The sequence below is a fragment of the Danio aesculapii genome, chromosome 2 (genome assembly GCF_903798145.1).
Source record: "Danio aesculapii chromosome 2, fDanAes4.1, whole genome shotgun sequence".
NCBI classification, from domain to species: Eukaryota; Metazoa; Chordata; class Actinopteri; order Cypriniformes; family Danionidae; genus Danio; species Danio aesculapii.
In genome coordinates, this window is record NC_079436.1 from 19035223 (window position 1) to 19050398 (window position 15176).

Consider the following 15176-nt stretch of genomic DNA (forward strand, 5'->3'; position numbering starts at 1 on the left):
AGTTCACACAAGGCTGTTATTTGCAATGGCGGCATGCGCTGGCACATTTCAGATGCACCCAGTTGAATGAACGTGAGCGCACAGCGAGTCACGTGACAATATCTAACCGATCAGCTTCATACTTTGTATGGATATACACATTTCAGTAGACTAATAATCCTAGACAATCACAAAACACCCAAACCCTGCAGTGCTTTGTAATCTCCATAAATAAAACTTGTATCAGAGTGACAGCAATGATTTGTCAGCTTTGAGAAAATGGCTGATGGTCGCAACCTACGAACCACCGATGACAACCCCTCCCCCCGGTCTGTGGTAAAACTGTCAAGCGCTGTCTGGTCTGCGATAATAAAAAAGGTGGCGGACCACTGTGCTAAATGACTAAATGTAATGTAAATGTTAATAACCTCATCTGAATTGCAGTTCACTTAATGGCCACCAGTGTAACTAATAACAACTTATTTTAATTTTTACTTACAATATAAAGCCGGGCTTCTTAAAGTCGGAACTCTTACCTCCAATTCATATTTTAGGAGCACTTACTGTATTGTGTTTAAGCGATTTAAAGTGTGGATTTACTACTTTGCTAAATGCATGTTAAATTTGTAATCTTGTTATTTATTTTTATTTTTTTTGGCAATAGTTCAAAATGAAGCCAAAGGTAATATGTGAAGTTTGACATCCAGTCAACCAATTATGTTTACTGTAACGGTGCATTCAGGGAAGGCAGTTTCCATAAAAAAGAAGTTTACTTATCATTTTGCCATTTTTTTTTGTATTTTTAAATGCAAAAGGAACTTTTTATAGTATGTGCATGTTGATTAAAAACATATTTGTTACAACAATATTTTTTTTAGAAATAGACATTAGCTATGTTTCCATCCACCTATTTTAATGTAAATATTGGAATATTGCATAAAAAAATTTGCTTAAACTACGATGGAGACACATGTACCAAATAAATTCCAGTGTGAGCATCAAAAAAGTCATGCGATTTTGTTTTAAGACATCAGCATTATAATAGAGCATTGGGATGGAAACATACAATAGCCAATGATGAAAATTCAGATTTTAAACCTTTAAATTGAGATTGTGAGAACCCCTTTTCTCATAAAAAAACCTATCTAATAACATGTTTTTAACATTAACATTTGTGGCAGCTTGTTATTTGCTTTCAAAAAAATATATAATTTGTTATAATATATAATTTGTTAAAAAATATAATTTGTTTATACATACCTTCTCACCCTTAGAACCAGGGTCACCTTTCAAGCCAGGAAGACCCGGAGGACCCTGAAATTCATCACAAAAAAGTCAAAGTTATGCGTTCAGACAAAATTATACAGGTGTTATTTATATCAGAGATTGGATGTATGATTTTACCAATGGTCCAGGAGGTCCGTCTTGGCCTGCAGCTCCAGGAAGTCCCTGTTCACCCTGAGAGCGCAGACAGAAACCATCAGTCCATTAATACAAACCCAAATATGCAAAAAATGAATGCATGTCACACATACTCAAACCCATCGGCTAGACAAGGAGAGCGATTCAACTTGAAAAGCTTAATCAGTCAAATTAAGAGATTCTTGTGGGCTGTTCTGCTCACATAATATAATTATGCAGACAGTTTGGCTTTGATCAGAGTTTTAAATGCATACCACAGGCCCAGGAATGCCACGTAAGCCTTCAGCACCAGACTTTCCAGGAGGTCCCTGGGGGCCCACAGGCCCAGTTTTGCCCCCTGGTCCCTCAGCACCGGCTTCACCCTGTGTGATAGAAATAGAGATTAAGATTCAAATATATTCATATTGTATTATCAGTGAGTAACTATAGTAGACTTTTATTTGAAATGTAGTTTGAACATGTATTATTATTAAGGTTTTATACTTTACTAATTTGGTCGTTTTTTATTTATTTATTAATACATTTTTTTTAAAATTCAGACTTTAATAGTTATTTTGCTTTTAATGAAAATTGCACTGAGAAAATTATTAGTACAAACTACATGTATATATGCAGTCAAGTCCGAAATTGACAAAATGTTATGTAATACATTTATAATACATACTCCTGGCAAATTCTGACTTAAAGTTACTTTTATTCATATTTTATTTATGTTTATAATTTTTTTTGGGACCGGAAATGACACAGGGGTCTCCCAAAAGATACGATGATGAAAAAGAGGCATCATTCTGGAAAAATTTCAAATTTTCTCATATTTTATTCACCTATGAACAAAAAGTGGCAGTCAGAATTTGATTAATTTCGGGCTTGACTGTATATATATTTATACAACAGTTCTGTCTGGTTCTCAAATCTGAATGGCTGATAGCAGTGCAATATTCTGCAATATCAGAACTCCTACAGCCTCCTTACCCTTATGTATTACTCCGCCCACATAGAGTGACAGCAGATCAATAAACTCACTACAGTTTGACATATTGCAGCTGTTGGAGAACATGATGTACAGTATTTTTGAGACTTTTTTAGGCGAGAATGTAGTTGTTTAGATTGTATCTATGTAGCGCTATCCACAAGATGGCGACGGAGACCGCATACTAAGCCCTTATATGGGGAAAAACCCAGCGTAATTTTAAACTACACCTAATCAAATCACTATAAAACTGGAGTTAGGAATTTCTAAGTCTATCTCTCTTTTTGTATGATGTAGTGCTGTAATTATACCATAGTAATTGTAGTGTGTTGAGTTTGAGATGGTATTCACTGCAGACTAGTTCAGTAAACAGAAAGAAAGAAGAAATGCCTGCATGTGTTTAGCGTTTTTCCTTTGCGAACACAACAGTAATCCGGTAGTGGTTGCACTGATTTTTCAGGGAAATATTCAATTCAATTCATCTTTATTTGTGTAGCGCTTTTACAATGTAGATTGTGTCAAAGCAGCTTCACATAGAAGATCATAGTAAATACTGGGAGATATCTCTGTAGACTGATGACATTTCATACCGTTCAGACTTATAATCTTAAAATGTGAGGAAAATCACCTGTTTTGTCATCACTTTAGACATTATGCTAGAGAATCATTCAAATACTAGCTATAAAGTGACGTTGCTGAAGTAGCACTGGTTTCTGCTGTTCTGACATCAGCTGCAGCTGTGAATGAAAAGTGGAAGAAAGTAGTTCCTCATACAAAAGGTTTTTTAGACTCTCTAAAGTGTAAAGTTTTTGATTTTCTTTTTTTATATACACGATTATACAGTCGAACTGTTGTATAAATGCAATATCACACTTGTAGCAGTGCGATGTGGTTGTATATTGCCACTGGTGGGACAATAAGGCACTCGGCGCCTCCCACCAGTGCTGATATACAGCCATGTCACACTGCTACGAGTATATATATATATATATTACTTAGGAACTGTCAAAAATCTATTTTCCTTATTTAAATCACCATTTAGGAAAACATGGCTATCATGTGATACGATAAATGATCTGGATCAGAAAATCATTTTGAACACCTAAAGCTTTTACAAGGTGAAAAAAAATTGATTTCCTGTCACTTCCTTTGACTGAACCTGTAATATAAGCTTAACGTCTTCTGGCATCCAATTAGGCTCAGATCCTTCAATGAGGATTTTCAAAGTCTGGACCTTTCTTTGTGGTGAGAGATTGGATTCAACAGACAAAAGCATGGCTAGATAACAAATCAAATCCTTGGGGGTATGTACTACACGACAGTACATCTGATAATCATGCTGTCTGGTGGTTCGGGTGGTGTTTTAAGTAAGGTTTCTTACCTTTGCACCCTTTTCTCCTTGTCTGCCTTCTGTACCAGCTGGGCCAGCGGGACCCTTCAAGAGAGGAAAAACAAAACTCAAAACTACGCCACACATCAACGTTACACAGAGATATCAGTGCTAAAAAAAGGCACTGCTTCCTAATCAACAGTATCATGGCAACAACAAAGCAGTGTGTTTGCTCTGTTTCATCCCCACTGCCATCCATTTTCACATGTTCATGCTCACCAATAACTTGCAAAAACCAAAACAAGCTCCGGAAACCAGATAACCATTTTTTATACCTCTTACATCTGTTATGACTTATATGCTAATGCACAAACACAAGCTAATGGAGTAGCCAAATTGAGATATACTCTTTGAAAACAACTCTCATGCTAACAAAGAACACTGAGTTTGAGGAAATTTATTTTTGTTTTGACGACATACAGATTCATTGAAGGACGTTTATATATGAGATATTATATATTGTGACAGAGGACGACGCGGTGGTGCAGCGAGTAGCACGTTCACCTCACAGCAAGAAGGTCGCCTGTTCAAGCCTCGGCTGGGTCAGTAGTCATCTCTGTGTATAGTTTGCATGTTCTCCCCGTGTTTGTGTGGGTTTCCTCTGGGTGCTCCGGTTTCCCCCACAATCCAAAGACATGTGGTATAGGTGAATTGGGTAGGCTAAATTGTCCGTAGTGTATGTGTGTCAATGAGTGTGTATGGGTGTTTTCCAGTGTTGCGGGTGGAAGGGCATTCATTGCGTAAAACATGTGCTGGATAAGTTGCCGGTTCATTTCGCTTCCCCAGATTAATAAAGGGACTAGGTCGAAAAGAAAATCAATGAATATTGTGACAGTAAAACAAAAGCAAAATACTGATTAAAGCCATTGTTTTTGTGAGTGAAGGCATTAGCAACTTAGCAATGGCTAAAGGTGCAGACAGCCATCGAGATTTTCACACACAATTTTGATACTTATGTAGATTTTCATTGTTTTAAGTATGTTTAGATATTTTTACTAAAATAGAAGTCCAAGATATGTATTTAAATCATTTTAAGGCAAAGGTAGGTGTACATACTGTAGCTATCCACTCCCTGCATGTCATAGCCTACCCTGATAAACATGCAAAATGTATATTATTATTTATTATTATTATTATTATTATTATTATTATTATATATTCTACGCACTTATGAAACGAAAGTTTGTAGGTAAATATTAGTAGGCTATTGATAAAGCGAGTTATTCCCTTCATGGCTGTGAAAACGTCCTGCAAGCAAAAAAATAATTGCTGGGGAGAATAGCATCAGTTTTAACAAATATACAAATATATAGCTAATTTATAATGAGCTTAAATTATATCGTTTTTATTAGCTGCGTTACTCTGTGTGTGCTGTATTTATGACCTAGCGTGTAGCCAATAAACAATACTTAAAACAATGCTTTTAGAAACTTAAAATATTGATATTTTATATTGGCTATGCTTAGGATAAGGGATAGAATAGCATACAGTATATATATATATAAAAAAAAAAAAAAATCAATCCCGTAAACCGAAATAGGCTGGCTGTAAGAGGATGCCATCTTTTAAACAAGCACATTTTTTCTTTCTGCATGCGTGTGAAAGAGAAACAAACAGAAAAAAAGAACAGACGATAAATAATATGCGGCTTACTTTGCTTTCGGATATGCTCATTTATTTAATTAATAACTGCTACTAATAGCTTTGCAAAAGGGAACCTATTTTGAGTGCATGAGACTGTTTTGCATGTAGTGGCAGTTGGTGAAATATTTGTAACCTAGCCTATAATAAATAATAATTATTGATAAAACAAGTTATACTGCAATCAGGTGATGTTCTCCATCTGCTCAATAACTTTAATATTATTTTGTTGTGTGTGCTGTGCCGCTGGTTTCATATCTTGCAGTGTGCGCACGTTTAAGAGGTACTGTAATAACATCGCCATGATGGTCAAAGAAATCAAAACATTCTTTTCACCCCAACGCAAATTAATAGGGCACTATAAAGGCTAAAGAACTTAATTCTTATATTTGCTTAATTTTTGCAGCCTAGGGCTATACTTCTAACCATGTATTGTATCTTTTCTAAAACATACAGTATAGTGTAAAAGCATGTTTATTACTATGAAAACTAAAACAAACAAACAAAATTATATTTTGATTGAACACATCACATAAGGTACAGTACACATACAGTACCGTCCTATCTAGTGTTGTGAAAAGGCAAAGCTGAAAATCTATAGTTAAAGAGCCACCCAGCGACCAAAAGCTGCGTTAAGAATGGTGGCAGAGGGAACATTTTGAAGTGGTGACATCTGTAACACTGACTGGTAAGCTAATAAGCAAATTTTCATTAATGGAGCAACAACATTTGAGATATATTCTGAAAATAACTCATGTTTACTACACTGAACTTGAAGTAAACTGATCTTGTTTCAAAAATATTCAAAAGTACATTTTGACTGAAAACAAGGAATACTGACTAAGTGTGTGCAGCCTGATCTCACGAGAAAAGGTGAGTATTTTTACATTTTGTCATTTTAATGGCTGATTCGTAGGAATTCGCGAGTTCAGTCGTACGAATTTGTACAATTTTAGAAAGGAGACAGGGCACCACCCCACTCCTAAACCCAACCGTCATTGGGGGATGAGCAAATCGTACTAAATTGTACGAATTAGATTGTACAAATTCATACAATTTAGCCACTAAATCAAAAAGTTACGAACTGCCATGGGATTGTGTTGGTATGTGTAAGTATGCTTAGATGTTTTTAGTGCAAAAAAAATGTGATCTAAACAGATTAAAGCAATTATATGTTGAAAATATGTTTGCAATAACTAAAGGTGAGAACAGACATCCTGATTAAATTTTCACACACAATTTCATCTTGTTTTGATGTTTTTTTTTTTTAGATATTTATATTAAATATTTGACAAGAAACAAGTACAAAAGACCAGATTAAAGAATTGTTTTTGAAGTGCTTTAGCTTTGGCTATAACTAATGATGTGGGCAGGCATTCATAGCCTACATTAATGTTTCTGTCCTCACATTTGTGAGCTTTGTTAACATAATTATTCAAATAAATCACTGATCAACTAGACTTAATTTTGTTTTGTTTTTATTTTCTTAGTGTTGTCTTAAGCAGTGCCATCTGTAATTTTCATTTAGTCTATAATAAACATAGATGTACACATTCAGATTCAAAACACAGAGAAGGCCGAGATCCAGCGAATTAATCAACTTCATGCGCAGACCCATTTAATGTTGTAAGCAAGGAGGGTAAAAATGGAAATGCATTTTTTATTGCTTTTAGCTAACAGACCTGCTGATTCAGGAAAATGCAGTACTTAAGATCAAAAGCCTGACATGCTCATGGATTAAAATCAGTTTCTTTCCTGACACAAATATGGTAATAATGCTCAGTTCCGAAAACCGATCTGAAATCGTGAAAAGTCTTAAAACTACAAGTTAAAGCAAAAGTTTCAGTTACCCACCTTTACTTGTTCCAGACCAGTTTGTGTTTTTTTTTTGGTTTGGTTTAACAAATAATATATAATATAAATATAAATATAATAAATTATATATATATATAATTTATATAATTAAAGAAACCTGTAACGATTGACTTTCATAATATTTGTTTATCCTACTATGGAAGTCAATGGTTACAGGTTTACAACATTTTCAAAATATCTTCTTTTGTCCTCAACATAAAAGAAAAAAAGGAGTATATAAAAAAATGGAACAAGTAAAGTGTACTGTAGGTAAATTATGATATAACTTTCATTTTCAGGTGAACTGGTGAACTTTCAAATACCTCCTCTCATAGAGGAGTGTGCTAGTGCTAAAAATGCATAAATCCATTTAAAGTCAAATCTTAAGGATGGCACCAGAGCTGACAATGACAACTTCATTTCCTTTCGGCGATCACATTGCAGTCACAGTTCTGTCATTCAAAGCTCTTTGGTCAATACTCTATAATAGAACTGTCTAAATGTCAGCCTCAGCTCAGCTGCTCTTGAGAAATGCAAACTGATGCGAGGAGACCCTTTTTTCCATACAGCTACGAAGGTATGCTGATATTTCACAGAAATGCCTTTTCCCAGGCACAGCGTGTGCTCTTTACTCACTTGGGAACAATTTACTGAGGGAAGACCTAGTAAAATCCTGTCTATGTGGTGCTTTTTAAGATTTATTGTTTGTTCAGATCTGTTAAAAATAAATGTGCCCCATAAAACATAGGCTAATTTTAGTGTGAATTTACAAGGGAAGCTCATAAACCTATGTGAAAATGTGTGCCTCAGCAGATTATGGAAGGAACAACAAAGGGGTAATATAAACAAGAACATTTACATTCTTTTCAAAGAATGAAAAATGTGTTACACACCAGAGTTTGTTCAAAATTTTCAAGTATGAACTGTTTTAATAATAATAATAAAACCAATTTTGTGTTTAACAGCAAGCTAGTGTTTAAAACAAGTAGCTGCTGTGCATCATGTTTAGATTATGAATGGAGATGCCAGATTGGCAAATGATTCACTCTTTTGAGTGATGCTTTTCAATAAATGTAACAAATGAAAAGTACAACAATCAAATTTAAAGATCCAGTTTGATCCAGTGAAGCAGTTAACTCAAGTACCGAACACAGTACAGGGCAAATAAAGGTTCACAATTGCTTATGAGGCATACAGTACCTTAATAATAAGGGGTTAGAGGATCTTTTAGGACCTGGGTTTTTTTTTTTTTTTTTTTGTATAAATGGAGTACTGCAATGGTAAATTCGTTGTCCATTTTCTTTAACAAAAAAAAGCATTGGTCCAAGACATGGACATGATTCGTGGTACAAAATAAAATAAAACTTTTGATATGTTTATTCAAAAATTTGCATCTCTAAATAAATTACTCAACAAATGTCACACCAGAGTTGTATCCCTATTGGCATAATACATCACAAAATAACACAAACTACTAAATTAGGTTAATTATAAGCAGGATTTTGGTTGTCTGTCCTTTTTAGAGATGCCCCTTTTGTTTTTTGCAGTTTTCTTTTTACAGTGTTGCGTTAATTTTCCAGTCAAATTTGGAACCACTTTTAAGAGATCTCGGTTCACTTATGGCTCGTTTCCACTGAGCGGTATGGTTTGGTACAGTACAGTATGGTATGGTATGCATTTATTTCTCATTTCACTGTCAAAAGTAACAAAACATTGCACTAATGTACCAATTGTTTGAGTCACTTTCGTAAGAATTCCTAGAAGAACAATATGATGCATTCACACCAGATGCAGATAAAGCATTAAGCGCAAGTGATTTACATGTTAAGTCTACGCAAAAACACGATGGAATGCGGTGGTGTGAAATGGATGCAATTCGAGCAAATGACAAAGTACGAATTTAGCATTTTGTGCATTTGACGTGCCTAACATGTGATTTGCGTTTAAATTACATGTTTACATTGCGTTTAAATTACATGTTTACATTAAGACAAATTACATTAATTAAAGGCAACACTCAATCTTTTTCAAATGAACTGCACGAACAGAGCAATCACACCAGAGGTTATTTTAATCAAACCAAACCTGCCAAGTGTGAACAGAGTAGGATCCCCAAACATTAACATAAAGATCAAAACGACCGGTAAGCTACTCACTCTCTTTCCAGGGGGTCCTGGAGAACCAGCTTCTCCAGATGGACCGGGTGGACCCTGTGGTGAAAATAATTCATTATCTAGCAAATTTCATCATGTTTAAAAATAACATGATTTTCAGTCAGCATCGACCATCACTCACAGGCTGACCGGCATCTCCATCGTCTCCCTTGTCTCCAGGAAGTCCATCCAGTCCCTGTATGTGAAACAGGACATTACATCACAACATTGGCTTGAAAATTCTTTTATATCAAGCATCATATGATTTGTGAACACAAGTAGTTTCATCACACGATTTGTTTTTAAGCATTCTGGACATGCAAATATATAATTGTAAAAAAAAATAAATAAAATAAGTACAATAAATAAATAATAACAAATAAACAATAATAAATTCATTGTATTTATGTAAAAAAATGAAAAATTTTTCTGGTGTTGCTTCTGAATCCTTAAATAGAGTCTTTTTTTTTTTTAAATATGCCATGAGATCGTTGTTGTTCTAAATATACATGACATTTCAATGCATGACGTTTTACCACAAAAATAGCCATTTCACAGACTCAAAACATATAACACAATAACTTACAAAGGTTATTTGTATATAATATAAAACCCAATTTATAAATAACTAAATCTGTTTTTTTTTTTGTTTGTTTTTTACCATTTTGACTTTTGATTAGTCATTACAGCCTTTCATAATAATATTGTGTGTTTGACTGTCCATATTGAATCTCCATATTGAACTTACACCAACTCCGGGCTCACCAGGGGGACCTGGATCTCCAGGAAAGCCGATAGGACCCTAAATTACAAAAGAATCGGTTCAGTCATCAAATAGTATTTCAGTTTATCACTTACATTTACTAGAATGTCTATGTTAAGCTTTTTTGATGCAATCTACATTGTAAAAGCGCTATATACATAAACATGAATTGAATTGAATTAAATATCAGTTGAACGAGACATTCAATAGATGATTACTTACTGGGTTTCCTTTGGGACCGTCATCTCCAGGAGGTCCTCTTCCACCGGCAGGTCCTGCAGCTCCAGGAGGACCAGCTTCTCCTTTCTCTCCAAGCTCACCTTTGGGTCCCTGTAAAGAACATTAGAAGAATCAACATCAATCTTTCAGCCAAATCCATGATGTTTATGATGATGGAAAGCCTGAGTGAGATATTAAAGTTTGTAAAATTGTTTTTTTAAAAGTCAGTTTTAAATGGCATTTAAAGAGCACAGTTTCTGAGAACCTAAAGTATGATGCAGCAAATGAATGGTTATACTTTGCTATTGGTGACGGATTGCTACACTCATGTGATTGACAGATTGCCAATCATCATCTTCAAAAAAATAAGTATGTTGTTCAAAATAAATACTGAAGCACATACTGTATTAAAATAGATTTATTAAAATAGATTTAGCATTGCTCATTGTAAGACCATGCTGGATTGTTGCTTCATTAATAATAAAATAATAATAATCTTTGAATCTGAATCGTTGTAGTTAAAAAGCTGTGAAATTACAAATATTAATTCATAAAAGTAGAATTTAACTGAACTGATTCATAGCATAAGTACAAAAATACACAAGTATAATGCAATAATATGCTTTAAACTTCTGTTGCCAAAAGCAGAAATCTACAGTGAGAGATTGTTCTCATTAGTCTAAAAAGTATTGAGAGCAACAGACAAACATCAGCATTTAAGACGCTGATATCACATGAACAGGTTTGTGCAGCAGGTGGAGGACAAAACAATGTTCCTAAGTGAAAAAAGATAATGATAACAGCAACCATCTGGAATACAAGTGATGTTCACTTCTGCGTTTACTGTGTGAGCTGGTAGAAAATATTCATCTGTCCATTTTAAGGCGTGAGTGAGGTACAATTAATCTATGACAATGGACAGTAACCTTAAAGAAATGGTTCACCCAAATACTGTATGTGCAAATAATGTAGGTGCTAATATTTTATTCACCCTTTTCTTCTGTATAACAGAAGATTATTAGCTGAAAATATAGTACTTGGTGATTTGTAAAATACAAGTAAACGGCACTGGCACTTTGAGCTCTTACAGTCTTGAGATGGAAAACACTCAAGACTGTGTGTTAAAGGTAATCATTTAGTAAATGTTCAGTTTCCTGCACAGGTTGATCATTTCACTTCATAAAACCTCTTCGTCAGTGTTCATTTTATTTTGCCTCTTTGATCCTTTTGGCTCCCAAGGCGCTGCTGACTTGCATTATATGAATTAGTTGTTTAATGCTTAATGTTTCACTGAAGAAATATGTATGGCCCAAAGATATTTCTTTTTTTTTCCCTGCTGAATTTCCCTTTTAACCTGATTGCACTAATAAAAGCATAGCTTTATGTGTTTATGGTTAAACATAATCATTTGAGTGGTTTTGTTCTATGAACAACAACAGATTAATAAATGACATCTGGTAAATGATTCACAATAACAAGCACAAATATATACTTACAAGTGAACCCGGCTCTCCTGGTGGTCCTGGATTACCTGCCTCTCCGGTCTCACCCTGAGGGGAGAGATGAAGGAAAACATGTTTGTTTGTACATGGGCTTCATTACACAATGTGAAATCTACGTACAGTAAATAATCCCAAATAAATCATACCTTTTCACCATTTCCACCCATTGCGCCAATACCTCCAGGAGGACCAGGAGCACCCTGTCAATCAAATAACACCACTAATGATTCAAATATCCTTCATTCAGACTTTCAACCTTATTTTTCAACATGGAAGTAACTTGTTGTTTTTAAATGTATGAGACGTATGCTTCATTATAGGGCCACTATAGGGAAATGATTAGAATTACATCATAGTAGATGGTAAAACTGTATGTACTACATACCTGATAATACTTTCACTGAATGCAGTATATGAAATATACCAGACAATACATTATAAATCAATACAATAAAATATTATGGAAAGAAATACCAGTTTGCAAAAGCAGGCAGCATAACAAGCTAAAAATAACTGGAAATCAGACACATTAAATTTACAAATGATCGTTGTTATTCTTATGTGAAGAATTAGGTGGACATTATTATTCAATATTTTCCTTCTAAACTTACATCAGCTCCACTGGGACCCTGAGGACCTCTAGGGCCAGGAGGACCGGGTGGACCCTGTAAATGAAATGTCAAACAGAATATTAGTGCAATAGTGCGCAACAATTAGGTTATATTTACCAAAGGTAAATGACAAGGTTTCACTCATTTGTAGTGTTATTGCAACAGTATGTTGTGAAGTCACTGTGCTTTGAGTTACAAATTAAAAAGTAACTATTGTGAAATTAAAAAAATCAATTGTTGGTTCTGATCAATCCGGGGTGCGTTTCTCAAAACCATCGCTAGCCAAGTAAGGTCGCCAGTTCTGTCATTACAAACAAACAAAAATTGTTGATTTGCTGTTTCCCAAATCCGTCGTTCCAATGAACATTCTCAAATTATGTCGCAAACTTGTGCACTTGCAACTACACCTCTGAAGCTGTAGTTAGAAACATAGTTCCTGACTGTGTTCTATTCCCACTTATCCCCCCTATGCCCTATTCATTTAGAACATTCTAACATTCAATGTTGGAGCTATTAAAAATAATAAAGAATTAAAGTCATCTCTCCTAGGTGTAATTAGCTTTTACACTATTTTTCCAGTTCAGTTTTAGCGATCTTCATGTTTACAATTGTGCTCCCTTTGCAGTGCACTTTGAAAACATTGATGTCATTTTGAACACAGCCTAATGGCAAAGGCTATAGGTGACCTATTATTTAAACATTTATTTTACGTCTTACGTGGGCTATTTATTAAGTATCTGTATGTGGCTGGTATATGACATAGGCCTGTTGGTTAGAACTTTCTGCTGTGGTTTACATGTGTCAAATTGTAAAAGTAGACTTAAAAAAAAAAAATAAAATAAACAATATCCTACTTAATAATAATAATAATATTAACATTATTAATATTATTATTAAAGTAGGATTTTTAAATTTCCTAATAAATAATAAATATAAAATGTCATTTTATAATAAATAGCCTCATTATTTATTTATTTATCTATCTATCTATTTATTTATTTATATATGATATTAGAATCCATGTTAGCTTTTGTAAGTGATTTTATGTTTTAGAATGGAATATGTAATGTTCAACTTCTCAATAATATTTGTAAAGCAAACACAGGCCCTATATGTGCCGTTTACATATATTTCAATTAATATGGAAAATGAGTGCAGGTTTTTACCAAAACTAATATTGGATGTTATTTTAAATGCGTGTTTGTGTAAAACAATATAACTTGCACAAATGCTGGGATTCTTTTCTAAATAAGTTGTTACTCCACACCGTTTAGAGCATCATTATGGACGTTTTACACTATAACTAACGTGGTTTAAGCGATTGATCTGCGACAGAGAAACTAGGGGTTTTGGGAAACACTTGTCATTACATCGTTCTTTTTCCAAACGATTTATCGTACTATAATAATTCAGCCGTGAGTTACGTCGTTGTTTGGGAAACACACCCGTGCTTGATCCTCTGCACTGTCTTTGAAATAAGGTAAAACTAATGTCATGATTGACATGATGTGCAAACCATTGTGAATATAGAGACTAATCGTTTACTGATTTCTGAAACATGCTTGAGGCATTTGACCAATCACAGTGCACTATGGCCCCGTTTACACTGATTCGTTTTAGTTTTAAAATGACATTCTAGAATGAAAACGATCCGCGTCCACACTGGCGTTTCATCCAGCATTTCTGAAAAGCTCTCCATCCACACTACACTGCTGAAAACGCACATTATGTGATCACACACACACTCTGGCATGTGCTGCAGTGTATGCGGAGGTTTGAGTTCCAGGCAGTCAGCGTGTGATTTGACTGCTTGAGCACCTCCCCAGGTGAGAGCAGCGCACGTCAGACAGTTCATCAAAGATCTACCACTGGATCTCATCTCATTATAGTTGTTATGGTGATATTTAATTCACCTTATCTCTATCTAACGACTCTTTGGTCTTTTGAATCTATTACTTGTTCTCAGGTGATGTGTTTTGGCTGAGCGCAAAGATAAGTCAATATATTAATTTATGTAACCACGTACACTAAAATAGGCAAACTGAAAATAGGCAGTTCCCTATATCATGTTTTCATTTTAAGATTTAGTACACAGTTTCCTTTGAAGATTCACCCGACGGGTCCTCTGGAATTTGTTTCCCATATTAAACATGCAAAGTCTGAACTAACTTACAAGGAAGGAATTTAAGACTGAACTTTGTGTAGGCTACTTGATATTGAGAAAATATAGCAGGTAAATCCTGGCAATTTTAGATGAATCAAAAAAACAATGGAAATTAAAATGAAAATCAAGACAAAAAATGTCATTATAAAACACTGTTCGCAAAATATCAGCCAAAATGGAAAATAAAATGAAATGGTTTAATTTTCATTTTCACTCTGACAACACATCGTCCCTGTCAAATTGATAAATAAAATGAAGTTGCTGATTTAACATTTAATTTTCACCGCATTTCTGCATCAAGACTGCCAATATTAAAATGGAAAGCCAAACTGAAAAAGAAAATGCAAATATTAATGTTCACGCTATAATAGTGACAAAATTCAAATTAAAATGTAAATTTAAGTTTTCCTTTTATTGACTCTTTTATTTCAGTTGTCATTTTCCATTTTCATTTTCAACGTCAACCTGTATGCAAAGCCTATGCTAACCAGTGGGAGGGGCGTATTCA

At 34.4% G+C, this 15176-nt stretch overlaps 1 protein-coding gene across 1 annotated transcript in view; it reads right to left on the reverse strand.

Moving 5' to 3' along the window:
* The window catches only part of col11a1b (collagen, type XI, alpha 1b), a 168999-nt gene that overhangs the window by 15690 nt on the left and 138133 nt on the right, over positions 1-15176 (reverse strand). Inside the window, exons 48-58 of the mRNA XM_056474218.1 lie at positions 12505-12558; positions 12040-12093; positions 11888-11941; positions 10395-10502; positions 10158-10211; positions 9552-9605; positions 9413-9466; positions 3753-3806; positions 1656-1763; positions 1384-1437; positions 1240-1293 (exon numbers count right to left, since the gene is read on the reverse strand). Coding sequence (XP_056330193.1) covers positions 1240-1293; positions 1384-1437; positions 1656-1763; positions 3753-3806; positions 9413-9466; positions 9552-9605; positions 10158-10211; positions 10395-10502; positions 11888-11941; positions 12040-12093; positions 12505-12558 — 702 coding nt within the window. The remainder of the gene's footprint in view (positions 1-1239; positions 1294-1383; positions 1438-1655; positions 1764-3752; positions 3807-9412; positions 9467-9551; positions 9606-10157; positions 10212-10394; positions 10503-11887; positions 11942-12039; positions 12094-12504; positions 12559-15176) is intronic.